This window comes from Theropithecus gelada, chromosome 1, assembly GCF_003255815.1.
Source record: "Theropithecus gelada isolate Dixy chromosome 1, Tgel_1.0, whole genome shotgun sequence".
NCBI classification, from domain to species: Eukaryota; Metazoa; Chordata; class Mammalia; order Primates; family Cercopithecidae; genus Theropithecus; species Theropithecus gelada.
Genome location: NC_037668.1, coordinates 97950293 through 97966108, shown reverse-complemented (window position 1 = coordinate 97966108; position 15816 = coordinate 97950293). Strand labels below are relative to the sequence as shown.

The 15816-nt window shown below is 34.7% G+C and overlaps 1 protein-coding gene across 3 annotated transcripts in view; it reads right to left on the bottom strand.

The window, feature by feature from the left end:
- The window catches only part of LRRC7 (leucine rich repeat containing 7), a 556840-nt gene that overhangs the window by 21636 nt on the left and 519388 nt on the right, over window positions 1-15816 (bottom strand). For all 3 annotated transcript variants that reach the window (XM_025391937.1, XM_025391929.1, XM_025391946.1), the window contains one exon: window positions 10975-11067. In XM_025391937.1, the coding sequence (XP_025247722.1) occupies window positions 10975-11067 (93 nt within the window). The remainder of the gene's footprint in view (window positions 1-10974; window positions 11068-15816) is intronic.

The following is a 15816-nucleotide window of genomic DNA, read 5'->3' as shown; positions in this document are numbered from 1 at the left end:
TCACCATTTACAATTGGTGACCTTGGGCAAGTTAATATCTATGGACTTAACTTTTCCTCATCAGTACAATGGGTTAATAAATGGTACATACTTTACAGAATTGTTAGATGAAGTGACTGAGTACAGATAAAATAGAACAATGGATGACACTCAGTCTAGCATCAATAAATGTTACTTTAATTATCAAAAGTCTGAAACTCTGCCAGCCATGGTGGCTCACTCCCTTAGACCCAGCACTTTGGAAGGCTATGGTAGGCATATTGCTTGAGCCCAGGAATTTGAGACCACCCTGGGCAAAATGGTGCGACCCCATCTCTATTTTTACTTTTTTAAAAAAGTCTGAAACTCAATCTACAACTCAAGGTCTTTAATCCAGCAAAGCCCACATTGAGAGTTTCTGAGTCTCCAACTATACCAGATTTATAGGCAGAAAAAATTATTTTCCTCTCTGTTTAGAGTATATTGAAAGGCCAATATTTGCCATCTTTCCTTTGAATTCCTAACAAATAAGGGGACATTGGCATCTCTTATTTAGGGAAGGGGATGGGAAGGGGCTGGAAAGTTCCTCCTACCTCACCTGTGGTTTCCTGGTTGTGACTCACAGTGATAATGGCTCCAATTACTGTTCACTCCTAGTAGTGGACATGGGTCCCATCTGGAGGGCTTTCTAAACGATTTTTTATCAACTTTCAGGGACCACTTCCTTTAGTAGCTCCAAGTCAGGAGTCTCAACCCTTTATAGTAATGGCTAATAGAATCCACTGTAGTTAGTGGCTTGTGGCATCTTTAAATGGGTTTTTCTTATGTCTCTCATCTCAGGTTCTTTAGTGACTTGAAAGCACAACGGCTTTCCCTCAGGACCACCTCTAGAGGGTATCTCACAACAGAGCAATATGGTAGGTACTGCAAACTCCTTTCAAAAGAATGGAAATCTTTGCTCTTCTCAGACACCAGCATTTGGACGTGTTTGAGACAGGCACAGATCCTGTGGATTCATGCATCACAGAGGGACTCCTCTAGGTTTGAACCAAAGTTAATCTAGAGAGGGCTAGCTGGATGTGCCACATAGGCATGATCTGTTGCCATTTCCTATTTCCACCTCATTTTAAAACTATCAATAGTCTTTATACAAGTCGTAATGACTATTCTAGAAGTACTCATAATGTGCTTATAAAACGTTTTGCTTTTCACAAGTAATTTTGGAAAAGGATAAGTTTGGGAGGCTTCTTGCATTGTTAAGATCTGACCTTGCCTTACTGGTTACCTAGCCTCTACATCTCTGGACATAAACCTTAAAGGACTTAGAAAGCTAGTTTACAAGGCCAACATTTAACATTCTAAGTTTAGAGGAGAAAGGAACTTTATATGGCTTTTTAATGATGAAGGTGAACGATTGTGACAGTCCAGCTATTGTAAATGTAGACACCAAAATAGAACTTGTCTTAAGGGACCTACGACTTCAACATATGAAATATGCTTTTCCTTAAAATTCTGAAAAGTCTTGGCTCTAGCTGATGCTGAGAAATTGGTTTCTAGAAGACCATATCTCAAGTAAAAATTATATACAACTATAATTCAGAACATATTAGTTAAAAATAGCATATAGTATTTCATGCTTTCATATAACTATGAAAGTTCAAAGAGTGTTTCTAGAGGCAAAACTGACTCATGAAAACAGCAAACAGAGCCATAGATTCAATAGCCATAGATTCAATTTTTAGGGGGAAACTTTTTTTTTCCCCTAAAAATGTAGCAAATATTAATTTTCTTTCATAATGTGGGCAGTGTTAATATTGAAGCTATATTGTGGCTTGTAGAAGCAACATTAGATATACATCAGAGCCTATATTTACTTAGTCCCTATGATTATTAGAACACTTGACATATCAAGGATAAAGGTATTATCAATAGTGCTCCTCTCCATGAATCAAAAGTGTGATGACAAAGTATTTTAAGGTTAATTGCTACGCATCAAGTTTTAGGCTTTGAATAATTTGATACCTTAGCAACTGATAAATTCATATGCATCAAGAGATTTATTCTATGGCCATTAGAAGCTAAGAGAGAGGAGAAGTGAGGGAAGAAGAGAGAAAGAGGGAGAGAGAAAGAAAAGGAGACTGACAGCTGAATATGATGCTTCCATGAATAGCTGCACTTAGCTCACAAAACAGTTAAGTGTAAAATCTATAAAAGATGAACAGAAAGGAGAACTGCTTTAGAAACAGAAAATTTGAGGTAGAGATACAAGTAAAAATTCTGCAACTTACTAAAGTCTTCTAAAAATTTAACAAAAATTTTATGCATGGAAAGGAATTTCAGTTTCATTAATTTGTAAAAAAGTAAATATTACCATGGAAATCACTTGGTTGTATTTGTAAAAAGATTTATGAATAATGCATTGGAGCAACAAAGAGACTAGTGCAACCCAAAGAAATGGACTATGGGATCACAAATCACTTAGTGGCAAGATGATGAAATGTAATATTCTAGCAAAATAAATACACGTTGTTTGGTCTTTGGACTTGCATCATTCTTTTAGGTCATTCTAAAAGTTTGTTTAGTAGCATATATATGAGCGTCAAGATGACACTCTTCAGACCTGTTAAAAGCAACCAAAAATAAGCAATTTATTCCTGTTTCTCTGAGATTGCTTTTAGAAATGATATATTAGTACTAGAATATTTTTTATAGTTTGATACTGATAATTGTGGGCTGTTCTTTTTTAGAGAATTTGAACGTAAGTGCTAAAATTGTGTTTGGTTTTGGTTACTTCACAATTATGTTTTAACTTTTATTAATTGCTTAGTATTTCTACTATTGTTTAACAATTAAACACGTCGGGGATGTCTGTCTATTGTGACTGAAAGTGCATTTGCATCCTGTTTATTTCTTAGTGAAATTGTTGAATTTTCTTTGACTTGCTTGTCATATGTTCTTTTAAAAGTCAATAATCATTTTCATTCACTTACAACCCTTCTGGATTTCTGGATTCTTAGGAAAAAATAAAAGAACTATTTACCATTTATTTTATTTTATAAATCCTTTAAAGCCTGTATTTAATACGGGACCCCAACTTGTGGTGAATATGTGAATTGCTAAGATTTGTACAGTTTGCTGATCCAGTCAGAGCCTCTAATGGCTTTTCCTCTCAGCTTCACAAATAACATAAAATAGTAAAAATGATTAAAAACAGGAGTGGGAAATGTAAGAGGCTGTGGATTCTTCTTTTTAGCTATTCTTAAAATAGTATTGACAATCAGGTTTCTGATTATAATTCCTGAAGGCTCCCTCAAAGCCCCTCTGGTTGTATAATTTTTTGACACTATCTGCACTATTTTAAAATCATGAATTGAAAAGTAAAGAATTCAGTGAAACTTTCTTTAATTAATTCTGCTAAAATAAGGTTTTTGAAGTGAAAAATTGTTTTGTTGTAAGCTATATTCAGTCAAACTGATTCTTATAGGTTTAATATGGTTTTATTCAATGGCTAATGCATCATTTTATGGTCAGAACATGCTAGAACATTTCTTAGACTTGGCTCAGGAAGTCAAAAAGGCTGGAGGCAAGTGCCAGAAGACACTACAGCTGTGAATTCTTGATATGATGACTAACAAAGTGGCTGTTGGGCCAAGGCTGTGCATAGGTGGTGTAGAGTAGAACGAAAGGGGTGGGGGAATCATATTTAGTCTCAATATTTATATAATTATTTAAAAATTTTACAGTGCTGATATTTTCATTCATTTCCTATGCGTTTTTAAAAAGGTGCAGGCTAAAGAAAAAGGATATTGTAGTTGTACACATCTGAGACTAAGAGTGCATTTAAAGGAGGATAATTATGCCACACAGAGTAAAAGCATTGAGACTGCCTGTGGCTGATGGATGAAGCGGTAGCAGTTCACACTCAGCAAAACCAGCAAAGATTTAGAAGTAAAAGTCATTCTTGATTCTCTCTTTGTCTGTCTGGCCACTCTCATTTTATGGTCCAGAGATGAACACCTTCAGGGAACTGAAGCCACCTCAGCTAATGCCACCACCTCAGCTGAAGCTACTCCAGCTAGTGCAAGTCATACAAAACTTGAACATATCATGGGTCTTTTTCTTCAGTGTAGGAATAAGCAAAGGTTCCCAAGTCTAGGTACTCCATTAAGTTAGTCATTCTGAGTCAAGGTAGAAACATTCGTTGACAGAGAGGACAAAGGGAACATCTGATTTTTTTTTTTCTCTCTTTCAACAGAGAACTCAGTATACCTCAATAAACAAAAAATGACAAATAAATACATATGACTTTTCTTTAATCATTTTAATGTTTAATTCTACCCTAGAGAGGTTGCTTGTTTTCTATTAATGAATGTCCTCAGGGGTTAAGTGATAGTCCTTTTTAATGGAAATGTGGTTTGTGCATGGCGATGGGTTTATTCAACACGATTTTTAAATATAGGAAGCAGTTTTCTTTTCCATTGTACTTAGAATTAGATACTTAGACTATGTATAACTATACTATTTATATTGTAAAGCTAATGAATAATTAAATAAATGCATAGGCCAAGCGCGGTGGCTCACGCCTGTAATCCCTGCACTTTGGGAGGCTGAGGCGGCGGATCGCCTGAGGTCAGGAGTTCAAGACCAGCCTGCCCAACATGGTGAAACGCCGTCTCTACTAAAATACAAAAATTTGCTGGGTGTGGTGGTGGGCGCCTGTAGTCCCAGCTACTCGGGAGGCTGAGGCGGGAGAATCGCTTGAACCCTGGAGGCAGAGGTTGCAGTGAGCCGAGATCACGTCACTACACTCCAGCCTGAGTGACAAGAGCAAGACTCTGTCTCAAAAAAAAAAAAAAGTGCATATATGTGTACTTTGGTACCTATTCAGTAATCCTAAACTACTATTACTTACTATTTAACTCTGGATTTATTGGTTATTCTTTTTAGTAATTATGTAAGATCTTATTGATAAGCTAATTTTAAGTGCTTTCATATTTTGATTAAAAATGTTTAGGTTTCCAAAGTACACATACATGCATTTATTTAATTGTTCATTACCTCTACATTGATACTTTTAAATGACCTTACTTTTCCATATTTATGCCCCAGTGAACGTTTCCTGAAGAATTAATGATATTTATTTGCTTTCATAAGCTGAAATTCATGTCTCCTTTCTATTATAATGTCTAGATACCGACATTTTTTCAATTGGCTAAAGCACGCTACCATGCCTTTTAAAGAAAGCTTGATATAAGTCGTCACACCTGTAGGAATACTATTTGTAGGAGACTGTGAAGACTACATTTCATTCTTACCAATGTTTCTGAATAGATCTTGGACTTTTTACTCCAACATTAAGACAATGAACTGAAAGGTGAAAATTCATTTTTTATTAAAGAAAGAATTCATCTCACTTTCATGTCCTCAAACAACCTAGTGGCATTCTGAACCTCAAATTGCAATGTGACTAAGATGCAGCTTAAGTAATCAGTTATGTTTATAAAATAATTTATGCTTGAAATTTATTTTTAAAAATCATTTTATATATGAAATAAAATCTGTTTCAGCCCCTTCCTAAATTTAGTCTGAAGTACTAAAACAATTTGATCTCTGTCCCTTGCTCCTGAATTTTATTTTCATATAATGCATAAATTTTTTGAAATTACTTTGCCTTACATAATCACTTGAAGTAGAATTAAAGATGTGACACATATATAAATTATATTACCTACAAAATGATTTAGAAACATATACAACAAATTGTATTTGTCTAGTAGCTGCACAAAGTTAAATATGCTAAAAGTAGTTTAATATTTATGTAGTAAACATACATCTTGCGCTATATGGAGTTTTAAACAAATATGTTTGCTATTCTCGTTTTTTATATCCATGGAGAAAACCTGACAGGAAATAGGCATATGGTATGTACCTTTTCTATGAGTGAAAAACATATCTTTAGCAAGCTTTTGTTTATGGATCACCCAATGTCATGAAGTTGAGCAAAACTGGAACATTATTCTTGCGCATTTTCGAACTTGCCATTGCCCCACGTGCCTCTGAATATTGTTATCCTTGGGTAAAAGTATTAAACAAAAGCTTCAATTCTGCATGTCTGAGGGTCCTTCTTTTCTTAATATTAATCATGTAAAAACTTTTATTTGATGTAATATACATATCTACACAAAAAAGATGGAGTGAAAAGAGGAGGGGCTTAAGTCCTGTTGCAGGCTGTTTGGGCATCTGGAGGCAATAATTTAAATGTAATGTAAATAATTTATAGTAATTTAATCTGAAATTCTAGGACATTTACTTAGAGTTGATTGGTGATCATAGTTTACATTTTCTATGCTCCTAATATTCTTTCGATGTCTTGGAATTTGACCTGTACCATAAGCAAATTAAGGCATTTAAGAAAAAACATGAATTTGTTTTTTTCTATCATTTCTATGGCTACATTTAGATGGCCCAACTTAGTGGAAATATGGATGAGCTCTCTGGCATCTGTTGAGCTTAGGCACTTATGACTATTCTCCACATAAATGGTGGACCGTGGAGGATAACTGATTCTCTGGCCCCAATGCCCCAGTATGTATATTTGCTGCTGTCAGGTCCTTTGAGGATGGGCTGAATCCATAAAACAGCTTTCATTTTGATACTATGAGTAGATAATCGTTCATGTGACTGTTCAGTGCAACACCTTTACACCATATAGGGAAAGGGGCTATGAGTCTTTTTTAATGTCTTTAAGATCCAGGAGCTTAGTTCCTCTTCCCACAGATGGAGCAAGGAAGAATATGAATCCCTGAATGATGAGTTTTGTGAATGCATCATTAAAAATTATCTTGTTTGCAGAGTCCTGGGTTGCCTTATAAAATAGTACAACAGCATGGCATCAGTTATCTATTAATGCAGTTTCCTCTTTCTAACAATATCCTGTGGAAATTATACTGGTAAATTCCTTAAATTTTGCAATGAGAAATTATTATTTTATGAGTGCTTACATACAAGCAAAGAGTATTGTGGCTTGCTCCATTGGCAGAATCACCACTGTAATGATACCTTAGTCCACAAGTTATATAATTGCTGAGCAATCTTCTCTGTACAATATGCTCCTAATTATCCAGGTTCAATAGAGAATACATGCTGACTCCCAAGGACTTGTTGAAGCAAATATCTAGACTATGACTAATTAGAGGGCTCTGTAATACTCTCAATATTAGAATATCATATTAGACTCAACTCTACAGGGTATAAATTTGTCATGTGGTTCTTCTGCTAAGTGACATTTGCAGATAGAGGCATGTATTATAATGCTTATTAAGGAAAGCATTTGGAGTCAGCTCAATTTTGTTTCAAATCTTGTCTGCCACAGATCAGCTAAATGACCTTGGGCAAGTTAATTAACCCCTCTGGGCCTCAGTAAAATGGGGAATAATAATACTACTCAATTAACAGAAACTGTTATGGAGATCACATAAATTCATCAATTCATATCTATAAAGAGCCTAATACAGTGCCCAGCATGTTGTATATACTCAATAAAAGGCTATTATTTTTATTGCTTTACTATCAGATTTATTGGCTCAAAATCTTTCATCTTTCTGCACATCTTGACAATTTGACAGTGATGTTTCTTTATTGTAATAAAACAGATAATGGCTATCATACACTTCTTTGAGAGGGCAGAGACAACTAATTTCCATCCAGTGTTCTACTGCTTTCTCTTTCCAAGTATGTAAAAGCAGTTTCTGCTTGACAGTGAACACTGACATAATGAGTTCTATGGTGACTGGACTGGTGTTTTTAACTACTAAACGTTGTTTTGACAATATCAACTGCAGGGCTAATTGTGCTCTACCCCTTTAACTGGAGGAGAAAATATTTGATCAAGACTACCTTGGATCTTGAAGGGTAGTTAAGTTTGCTAGATGAGATGCTGTTCTAAATGCTCTGTCTGGTAAAAATATTCCGTCATATTTGGCTTAATCCTGATTCCTCCATAAAGCCCCAGTTAACTTTTGGGCTGCCTTAAGTGTTTTTCTGCAATAATCTCACACTACCCCAGAACTTAGATCAGAACGTCTGCCAGACCGAACAATACAGTTCCCTTTTGCCTCAGCTGTGGCTCTCAGCTTTTTGAGATGACTGTTTCAGTCTTTCCCTGTCTGGCTGTAATCATTTTGGATGCTGTCTCACACTGGTCCTTGACATTTCCCTGAAACTAATTTCCATCAACAATAATGAAGAGAACGGAACAAATGTATTAATTAACTTCAGTACAGAAAGTCCTCAGTACCTCTAAGACATTCAGACGTTCTTGGATACTTTTTTGAGCAGCAAAATATTCAAACATCCATGAGCAGTAAGGAAAATAATATAGTGTATTTCTGAGAATATTCCTAATCAATGACTTATTTATTTGAAGAGAGTATGTATCATATTAAAGTTTAAACTTTTGCATGAATAGACTCCTTACAAGTCTACCTCAGACTCAGGCAGTATTTGTTGAATTTAAACATCTGTTTAACTTGGCTCCTCTTACTTCCAGCTGTAAATCAGCCATTTCATGAAAAACCAATTTGTTTCTCTACATTTTCATTTTCTTAGTGTTTAATATTTTTGGGTAGGTTCAGGCACTAGGTTTTACTCTAAATTTTATGCAACACTTTCAGAATAGGGCACTAGGGCTAAAAAAAAAACACAACTGAATTTCCAACAGATTAATCCCTTTCCTTGTGAGTGGACTAAATTCTTACATAAATTGTCAGTCAGTGTCTTTAGATCCTCTGAACAGTTAACCAAAGTGTACCCATATGTTTGGCATGCCACCAAAACTGGTCAATAAATGAAAGGCAGTATTGAGATTCTTCTGTAGATTTGGAACTCCTAGTTGCTCCCACCTATTTTATAATAATAGAGATTTACTTTTCAGATTATGAATGATTTTAGAGTGTAATCAGCCAAAGAAAAGTGCTTTTGAGGAGAAATCTTTCAATGGAAACATTATACAATTCAAGTGCTTTATCTGTTACATTTAACCAAAAGAGCAAATTATAAGATCATAGACATAGTTCAGTCTCACTAGAGTCATTAGAATCTTACAAATGAGAAATTAAATGAATAGCTATAAAGTGTTCATATTCATCATAGTGGAAGAATTGCAGGCAATGATTTGAAAGCCTCAGATCTAGTCTCTTTCAGTTGCAAAGAGCAGAAATGCAACAGTATTCTGACATTTTGACTATTTAACAATCTATTCATCCTTAATTTAAAAATATTTTTTACCCTGTACCTTCCAAAAATATAGTGAAAAGATTTATATGCTGGTGAGAAAGAACAGAAAAATATGTCTTGAATTTCAACTATCTTAAGTATCATAAGGTTATTAACTTTTCATTGAAAGAATTTATGAAAGAGATGTAAAATGAAAGACAAAAATAGGAGTCAAGATAAATAAGACATAATGATTTGAGGTTTTAAAAAATGCTATCATGTTTCTGATAATTTTGAACTTTTATGCTAAAGATATATTAAAATTTATTAAAATTAAGCAGTTGGTCTAAGCCATGAATATTTTAATTGTAATAAATCAATGGTATCCTCAACATCATTTCAAAATGGAAATATAGTAGTTACTTAGGAACAGATGTTTCCAACTGGCATTCCCCTAATTATAAGATTGCCTCATATACATTCCTTTTATATGAGTAGCTGCTCCAGCCTGTTGACCAAAGGAGCTCTCATCCATGGTCACTGGAGATTTTCCTCTGGTCTCTTCCTTCCTAATGTATATAATCGTGCGAACAATTCTTCCTTTTGGACCATCCTCTTCTCCTGACCTTCTCCAAAAAGGAAAGGAAGAAGGGTAGGAAGAGTGTAAGAAACAAGATCACTGGGAACAAGAGGAGGAAAATGTGGTGTTAAAGGCTCTGTTTCAGGCTACAGAAAGCTCCAGAGTAACAGCATCTTGGTTTTTCAGAAGTAGGTCTCATAATCAGAAATTAATCTGTAGGTTTTTATAATTATGATGAGTTGAGAGGGTGTGGACTAGCTTGTGACTCAAAGGTAAGTACAGAGCGTGTGGAGGTTTTATTCATATTTAATTTTTGTCTTTCTTCATCATCCTAAAGTTTTATGGGGTCACTTAATGCAATTTGATGAGGTCAAAAGTAGATAGCTTCAATTATCATTGAATAATTACTAATTGATTCAAAGCTGAGAGTATTAAACACTGATGGTAGCAGGGCAGGTTCTATAGCTCCAGGTAAACATTTAAAAAATAAAAAATCAGATGGTTCACATCAGCGTCAGGCAGGTCACATGTGAGCAAGGGCAACATCTTGAATGTCCAGGAAATGGCTGAGGTTAGAGTTGGCGTGCCTTAATTCCACAGTTTGACAAGCAGGGGTAAGTATGAGAGGAGGACCTAATTCTTCTGCTAATGTTAACTGATTTTCTAATAGAAAATTTGTTTTCTGTGGCTTCTCAATTCTACAGTTCTATTAGCAAAATTCTTTATATGCTTGATAAATTGAAGAGATGGCAGTCAGCTTGCCTTTGCATTGAATTACTACATAGTCATTAGTATTCTGTCAATATCATTCTGCTATTGTGAGAAAACAGTTTCCTAAATAAGTGACTTACAAGTTAACCTTTGGAAACAACTTGTAAGAAACTGCCTATATACCTTTCATTACAAATATAGACAACTGTGAAGCCAAAAATAAAAACAAAACACAAAGCCTTCCTACAAAAATACAAAAAAAACTCTGCCTTTTAAGTAGAATGTTTAGAGACTTTTCCCTTTATTCTTAGTATGTGTCAAGTGCTGCAGTAAATTCTTTTATCCCTGTGCTGAAAAAGTTTCTAATTGGCTTCAGAGTTAGCTAGCTCATGAAAACACAGCAAAAACCCTTGAACTTTTTTCTAACCTTTGTTACTGTAGTAGATAGTATTTTTCTAATTAAAATTGTCAACAAGATATTAATTTCTTACCTTGTCAGAAGGTTTGAATGGATTTCCTTGTCCACTAATTCCACCACTGATACTAAATCCAAGGCCAGGATTCTTTTCTATTCTCACACAAAACTGTGTAAAAAAGATATAAAAAGGTAAGTAAATAGCTATCAAAACTAAATATTTTCAAATAACTGTATTTCAGTAGAAAATATTCACATTTCACGTGATTTCTTAGGGTTAGCCTATGTTGACTTGATACACAAAAGGCAATATAAACTTTGACAAAAGGTTTAATGCTTCTATATGCATCAGTTATGATGGAAACTAGCTTGAAATTACCTGGGCAAGAATATATTGGCAAGTACTTATTTGTTACTGTGTACAGGACTAACTTTTGATTAGCCATTTTTAAAAATTAAAAGTCTTATAAACACTTAAAATACTATGCATTATCTTAGCTATAGACCATAAATGCACATGTATTCAGGTTGATTAGAAAGACTGTCTGAATAAGTGAAACAAAATTTTAAAATGTAGAGTGAGAGAAAATACAGCTATTTAAATAAATTGTGCCTGCTTTGTAATGGAGTAGAATAATTCATCTCCTTGTTAGATAATTCTTTGTTTAGGAATATTAGATCTTTTAGTTTGAGAAAGTAGCTACAGCTTGTGTGAGGGTGAAGAAAAGGAAAAATGAAATGCTCAGTGGAGAGCTTCAAGTCTAGCAGCAGCTCCTGGAGTAGGAGTTAGGAACCTTAGAAGAAAGAGGAGAACAGTGTGATGAGGTCAGGTTAAAGAAAGAGGTCAACAATATGGAGACATTGCTAGGGAAAGAGAATGGCCAATACGCAACACAAGGGCAAACGTTCTAATGTTCTGTGTTATATTCCCTCCCCAACATCACAAATCATCAATAAAAGTCTATTAAACATGAAAGTCTTTTGCTTTATAGTAGTATGGGGGAATGACGGCATTAGGAGTAGGGTCTGCCTTGGGATAAGGCTGTAGTAAAAATGATAGCAATAATAGAAGTTAATAAAAAGAGTGTAAATTAAGAACTCAGCAGAAATGACATCAGTGCCAGGGATGACCTAGAGAAACTCTAACAAACCTAAGAATTCCTGGAGACCCCCCTGAGCAGGAGATGTGTGTGTGGGCTATGGTAAAAATGTTGGTTCTCCAGGTAAAGTGGGACAGAGTGATCCCAGATAATTGAAAGATTTTGGACCAAGAGGCAGTATACATTGGTTACATAAAGAAAAAACACTTTGTAACTTTATTATGTATTATTTATTTATTTATTTTAGTGACAAGGTCTTACTCTGTCACCCAGGCTGTAGTGCAGTGTTGCAATCAGTTCACTGCAGCCTTGAACTCCTGGGCTCAAAGGATCCTCCTGCCTCAGCCTCCCAGCTAGCTGAGACTTACAGGTGTATGCCACCATGCCTGAATAATTTTAGTTTGTTTCTTTTTCTAGAAATAGAGTCTTGCTGTGTTGCCCAGGCTAGTCTCGAACTCCTGTCCTCAAGTGATTCTCCCACCTTGGCCTCCCAAAGCACTGGGATCACAGGTGTGAGCCACTGTGCCCAGCTCTTTTACAACTTTTAAGTACAGAGTAAGTATTAGGTGAACCAAGTGTTACCAAAGGTTAGCAGGCAAAAGATTAATAAAGAGTTAAGAAAAAAAATAAGATGACATACTTTGGCATATATTTTGTATTTACGTAACTACATACTGGAAAAGTTCTTAAACGTGATTGTAAACATTTGCTTCTTAAGTAGCACATTTTTACCCCCAGCATTCTTGCTTAGCCTATTAATTTGCTTATGGCAAATGTAAATGCCCAAAATACTCTTTACATTTTGATTGTGAATCTATCTTCAATCCCTACCTCTTAGTTCAAGGCAAACGGAGTCCTATTTCTGACTTAATTAGCACATACTGTCACTGGAACCTGGATCAATTAGGTTTGTCTGTTTAATAATCCTATACTTAATTCATTGTCATATTTCATAATAGTAAATATAATGTTTAACTATTAGATAGTTCACTTGCAATACAAGATGAAAAACCTAGATGAAAACCTATGCACTAATGTGATCTTTATGTAGTCATTAATGAATAGTTTCTAAATTATGAGTAAAACTATAAGTACTGTCCCTTGTTTTAAAGATGTTTAGTTATAACTTTTCCTTCAATTCAGCTAGATTTGTTAAAACTAGTTATCATAGGTACTAGAATTTACAGTTTATAATACTTTGTATTTTTATATTGATCATAGTTTATGAATAGTTTATGAATATAAACTTACAATAGCCTGATGTAGCTGAAAGAAATATTTTAGCTTTATTCAGTATGCTAGTTGATCTCTTTGTTATTATTTATTAATTAGAAAATGAGAAGAAAGCAACCAATATGATGAAATCATTTTTCTTTTGTGTTTTTCCACGTTTTTATGCATTTCCAATTACATTATTTAAAATTGAGGTTGTATCTTTCTAGTGTGAATATTTCATATTGCCACAACATAATATGTAGAAGGTATATGCACTTCTGGCTTTCTCCAGGCCACTATAAAACTCAAAGGAAACAAATATAACAGGTTTAATTTACAAAGTAAATTGCTGAGAGTAGTTTCCAGTTGTTCTCTTTCAAGGTAGTGACTATATCTATTTTATATTATTGTAAATCCTGAAGGCACTAAAAATCTAAGAGAGACAAATTTCACATGTGCCAAGTATATGAAGAACTGCCTTAATATATTTTTTAATAATAGAAATCATAAAGATGACAGTGGAGTTTTATAAATGTGACAAACATAAATTCTGATCTGAAGCTAGACTGCTCTTGGGCATGCTAAGATATGGCTAATACGTTGTATTGTGACTAGTGGGTCTCATAAAGCATGTCAGAGAGAGTATTCCTCTCACATATAAGTAGTTGCACCTGCCTGCTAAGGCCCAAAGAAGCCATAAAATGTAAGAGGACAGAATACCTTACATCCAAGAAACAGTCTGAAACTAAAGAGAATCAGCAAAGAAGAAATGCAGTGTTCTAGTAAAAGATTAGGTCTAGGAAGCTAATAAATAGTTTATTTAATGAGAACCAGTATTTTAATTTTCTTTTTATTTATTTTTTTATTTTTTTGAGATAGGGTCTTGCTGTTTCTCAGGTTGGAATGCAGTGGCATAATTTTGGCTCACTGCAGCCTCTGCCTCCCATGTTCAAGTGATCCTCACATCTCAGTCTTTGGAGCAGCTGGGACTACAGTCACGTGTCACCATGCTTGGCTAATTTTAAAATTTTCTTTGTAGAGATGAGGTCTTGAACTCCTGTGCTCAAGTAATTCTCCCACCTCAGCCTTCCAAAGCGCTTGGATTATAGTCGTGAGCCACCATGCCAGCCTCAGTTTTCTTTTAAGAGACTGGTTTTAAAGAATGAATGTTTTGGCTGAAAACACATCCAGTAGTAGTGCAATCAATGGTATTTCAGAGTCTGCTTCCGTAATTCTACTTTACTTGATACTTCCAGTCTGTGTTAATCTTACTCTAGTTACGATACTGGGTCTTATTTTGGAAGGGCTTTTTTGATAAAATGGATTGTTACAAAAATTAGCTTGGCATGGTGGTGCACACCTGTAGTCCTAGATACTCAGGAGGCTGAGGCAGGAGGATCACTTGAGACCAGGAGTTTGATGCTGCAGTGAGCTATGATTGTGCCACCGCATTCCAGCCTGGGTGAGCCCTCTCACTAAAATAAATAAGTAAGTAAGTAAATAAATAAATAAATAAATAAATAAATAAATAAATAAAGAATAAAGGCTAAACTTCTCCCTGCCTTTCTCAATAAAAAGGATATGATGACTCCTTGTTAAAATACATGATGAGTTTTAGAAAGAAAGAGTGTCAGTTATTCAAAGAGTGCCTCAATTGTCAATGACTTTGAAATAAACTACTCTGGAAAACTGTCATAGCTTTGACAATAAAAACTGTTGCAGAAATAATGATGTATGACTTCCACATAATATTTATTCCACATAATATTTATAAATATTCCACAAATATTTATTGATTCCCTACTAAGTACCAGGCAGATAAAAACATCCTTGACCTCAAAGAACTTACATTCTAATGAGGAAGATAGGTAGCAAACATAAACAACAAATAAGTAATTTCAGATAGTGGGATGAGCTGTGGAAAACAGCAGGAAAGGTAGTAGAGAGTAAGTGAAATGGAGTCAGGAGTTGTTCTACTTATTTATTTATTTTAAGCTTATTCTTGCCTCAGGAAAGAGCTATTTTCGATACAGTAGGTAAAAAAGCCCTCTCTGAGTATGTCACATTTGAGCAGAAATGTGAATGATGTCAAAGATCAAACAATGAATAATAAGAAAAATGAAACACTATCCCAAGCAAAGGGGATAGCAATTGTAAATGCCCTGAAGATGGATTGGTCTTTACAAAGTCAAGAAACAACAAGATGACATAAGGATGAACATATAGATCAATTTAATAGAATAGAGAGTCCAGAAATAAATCCTAACATTTACAGTCAGATGATTTTGACAAAGGGTTCAAGGTAATTCACTGGGAGAAAGAAGAGTCTTTCAACAAATGGTGCTGGGACAAGATACCCATGTGCAGAAGAATAAATCTGTACTGATATCTCACACCATACACAAAAGTTATGTAAAGTAGACCAGAGGCTGAAACATAAGACCTAGATTATAAAACTCTTTGATGAAATACAAAAGGAGTAAAGTTCATCACCTTACATTAGGCAATGATTCTTAAATATGAAACCAAAGACGATATAAGAGACTGATATGTTGGACTTCATAAAAACTAAAAACTTTTGTGCTTCAAAGAAGACAATCAAA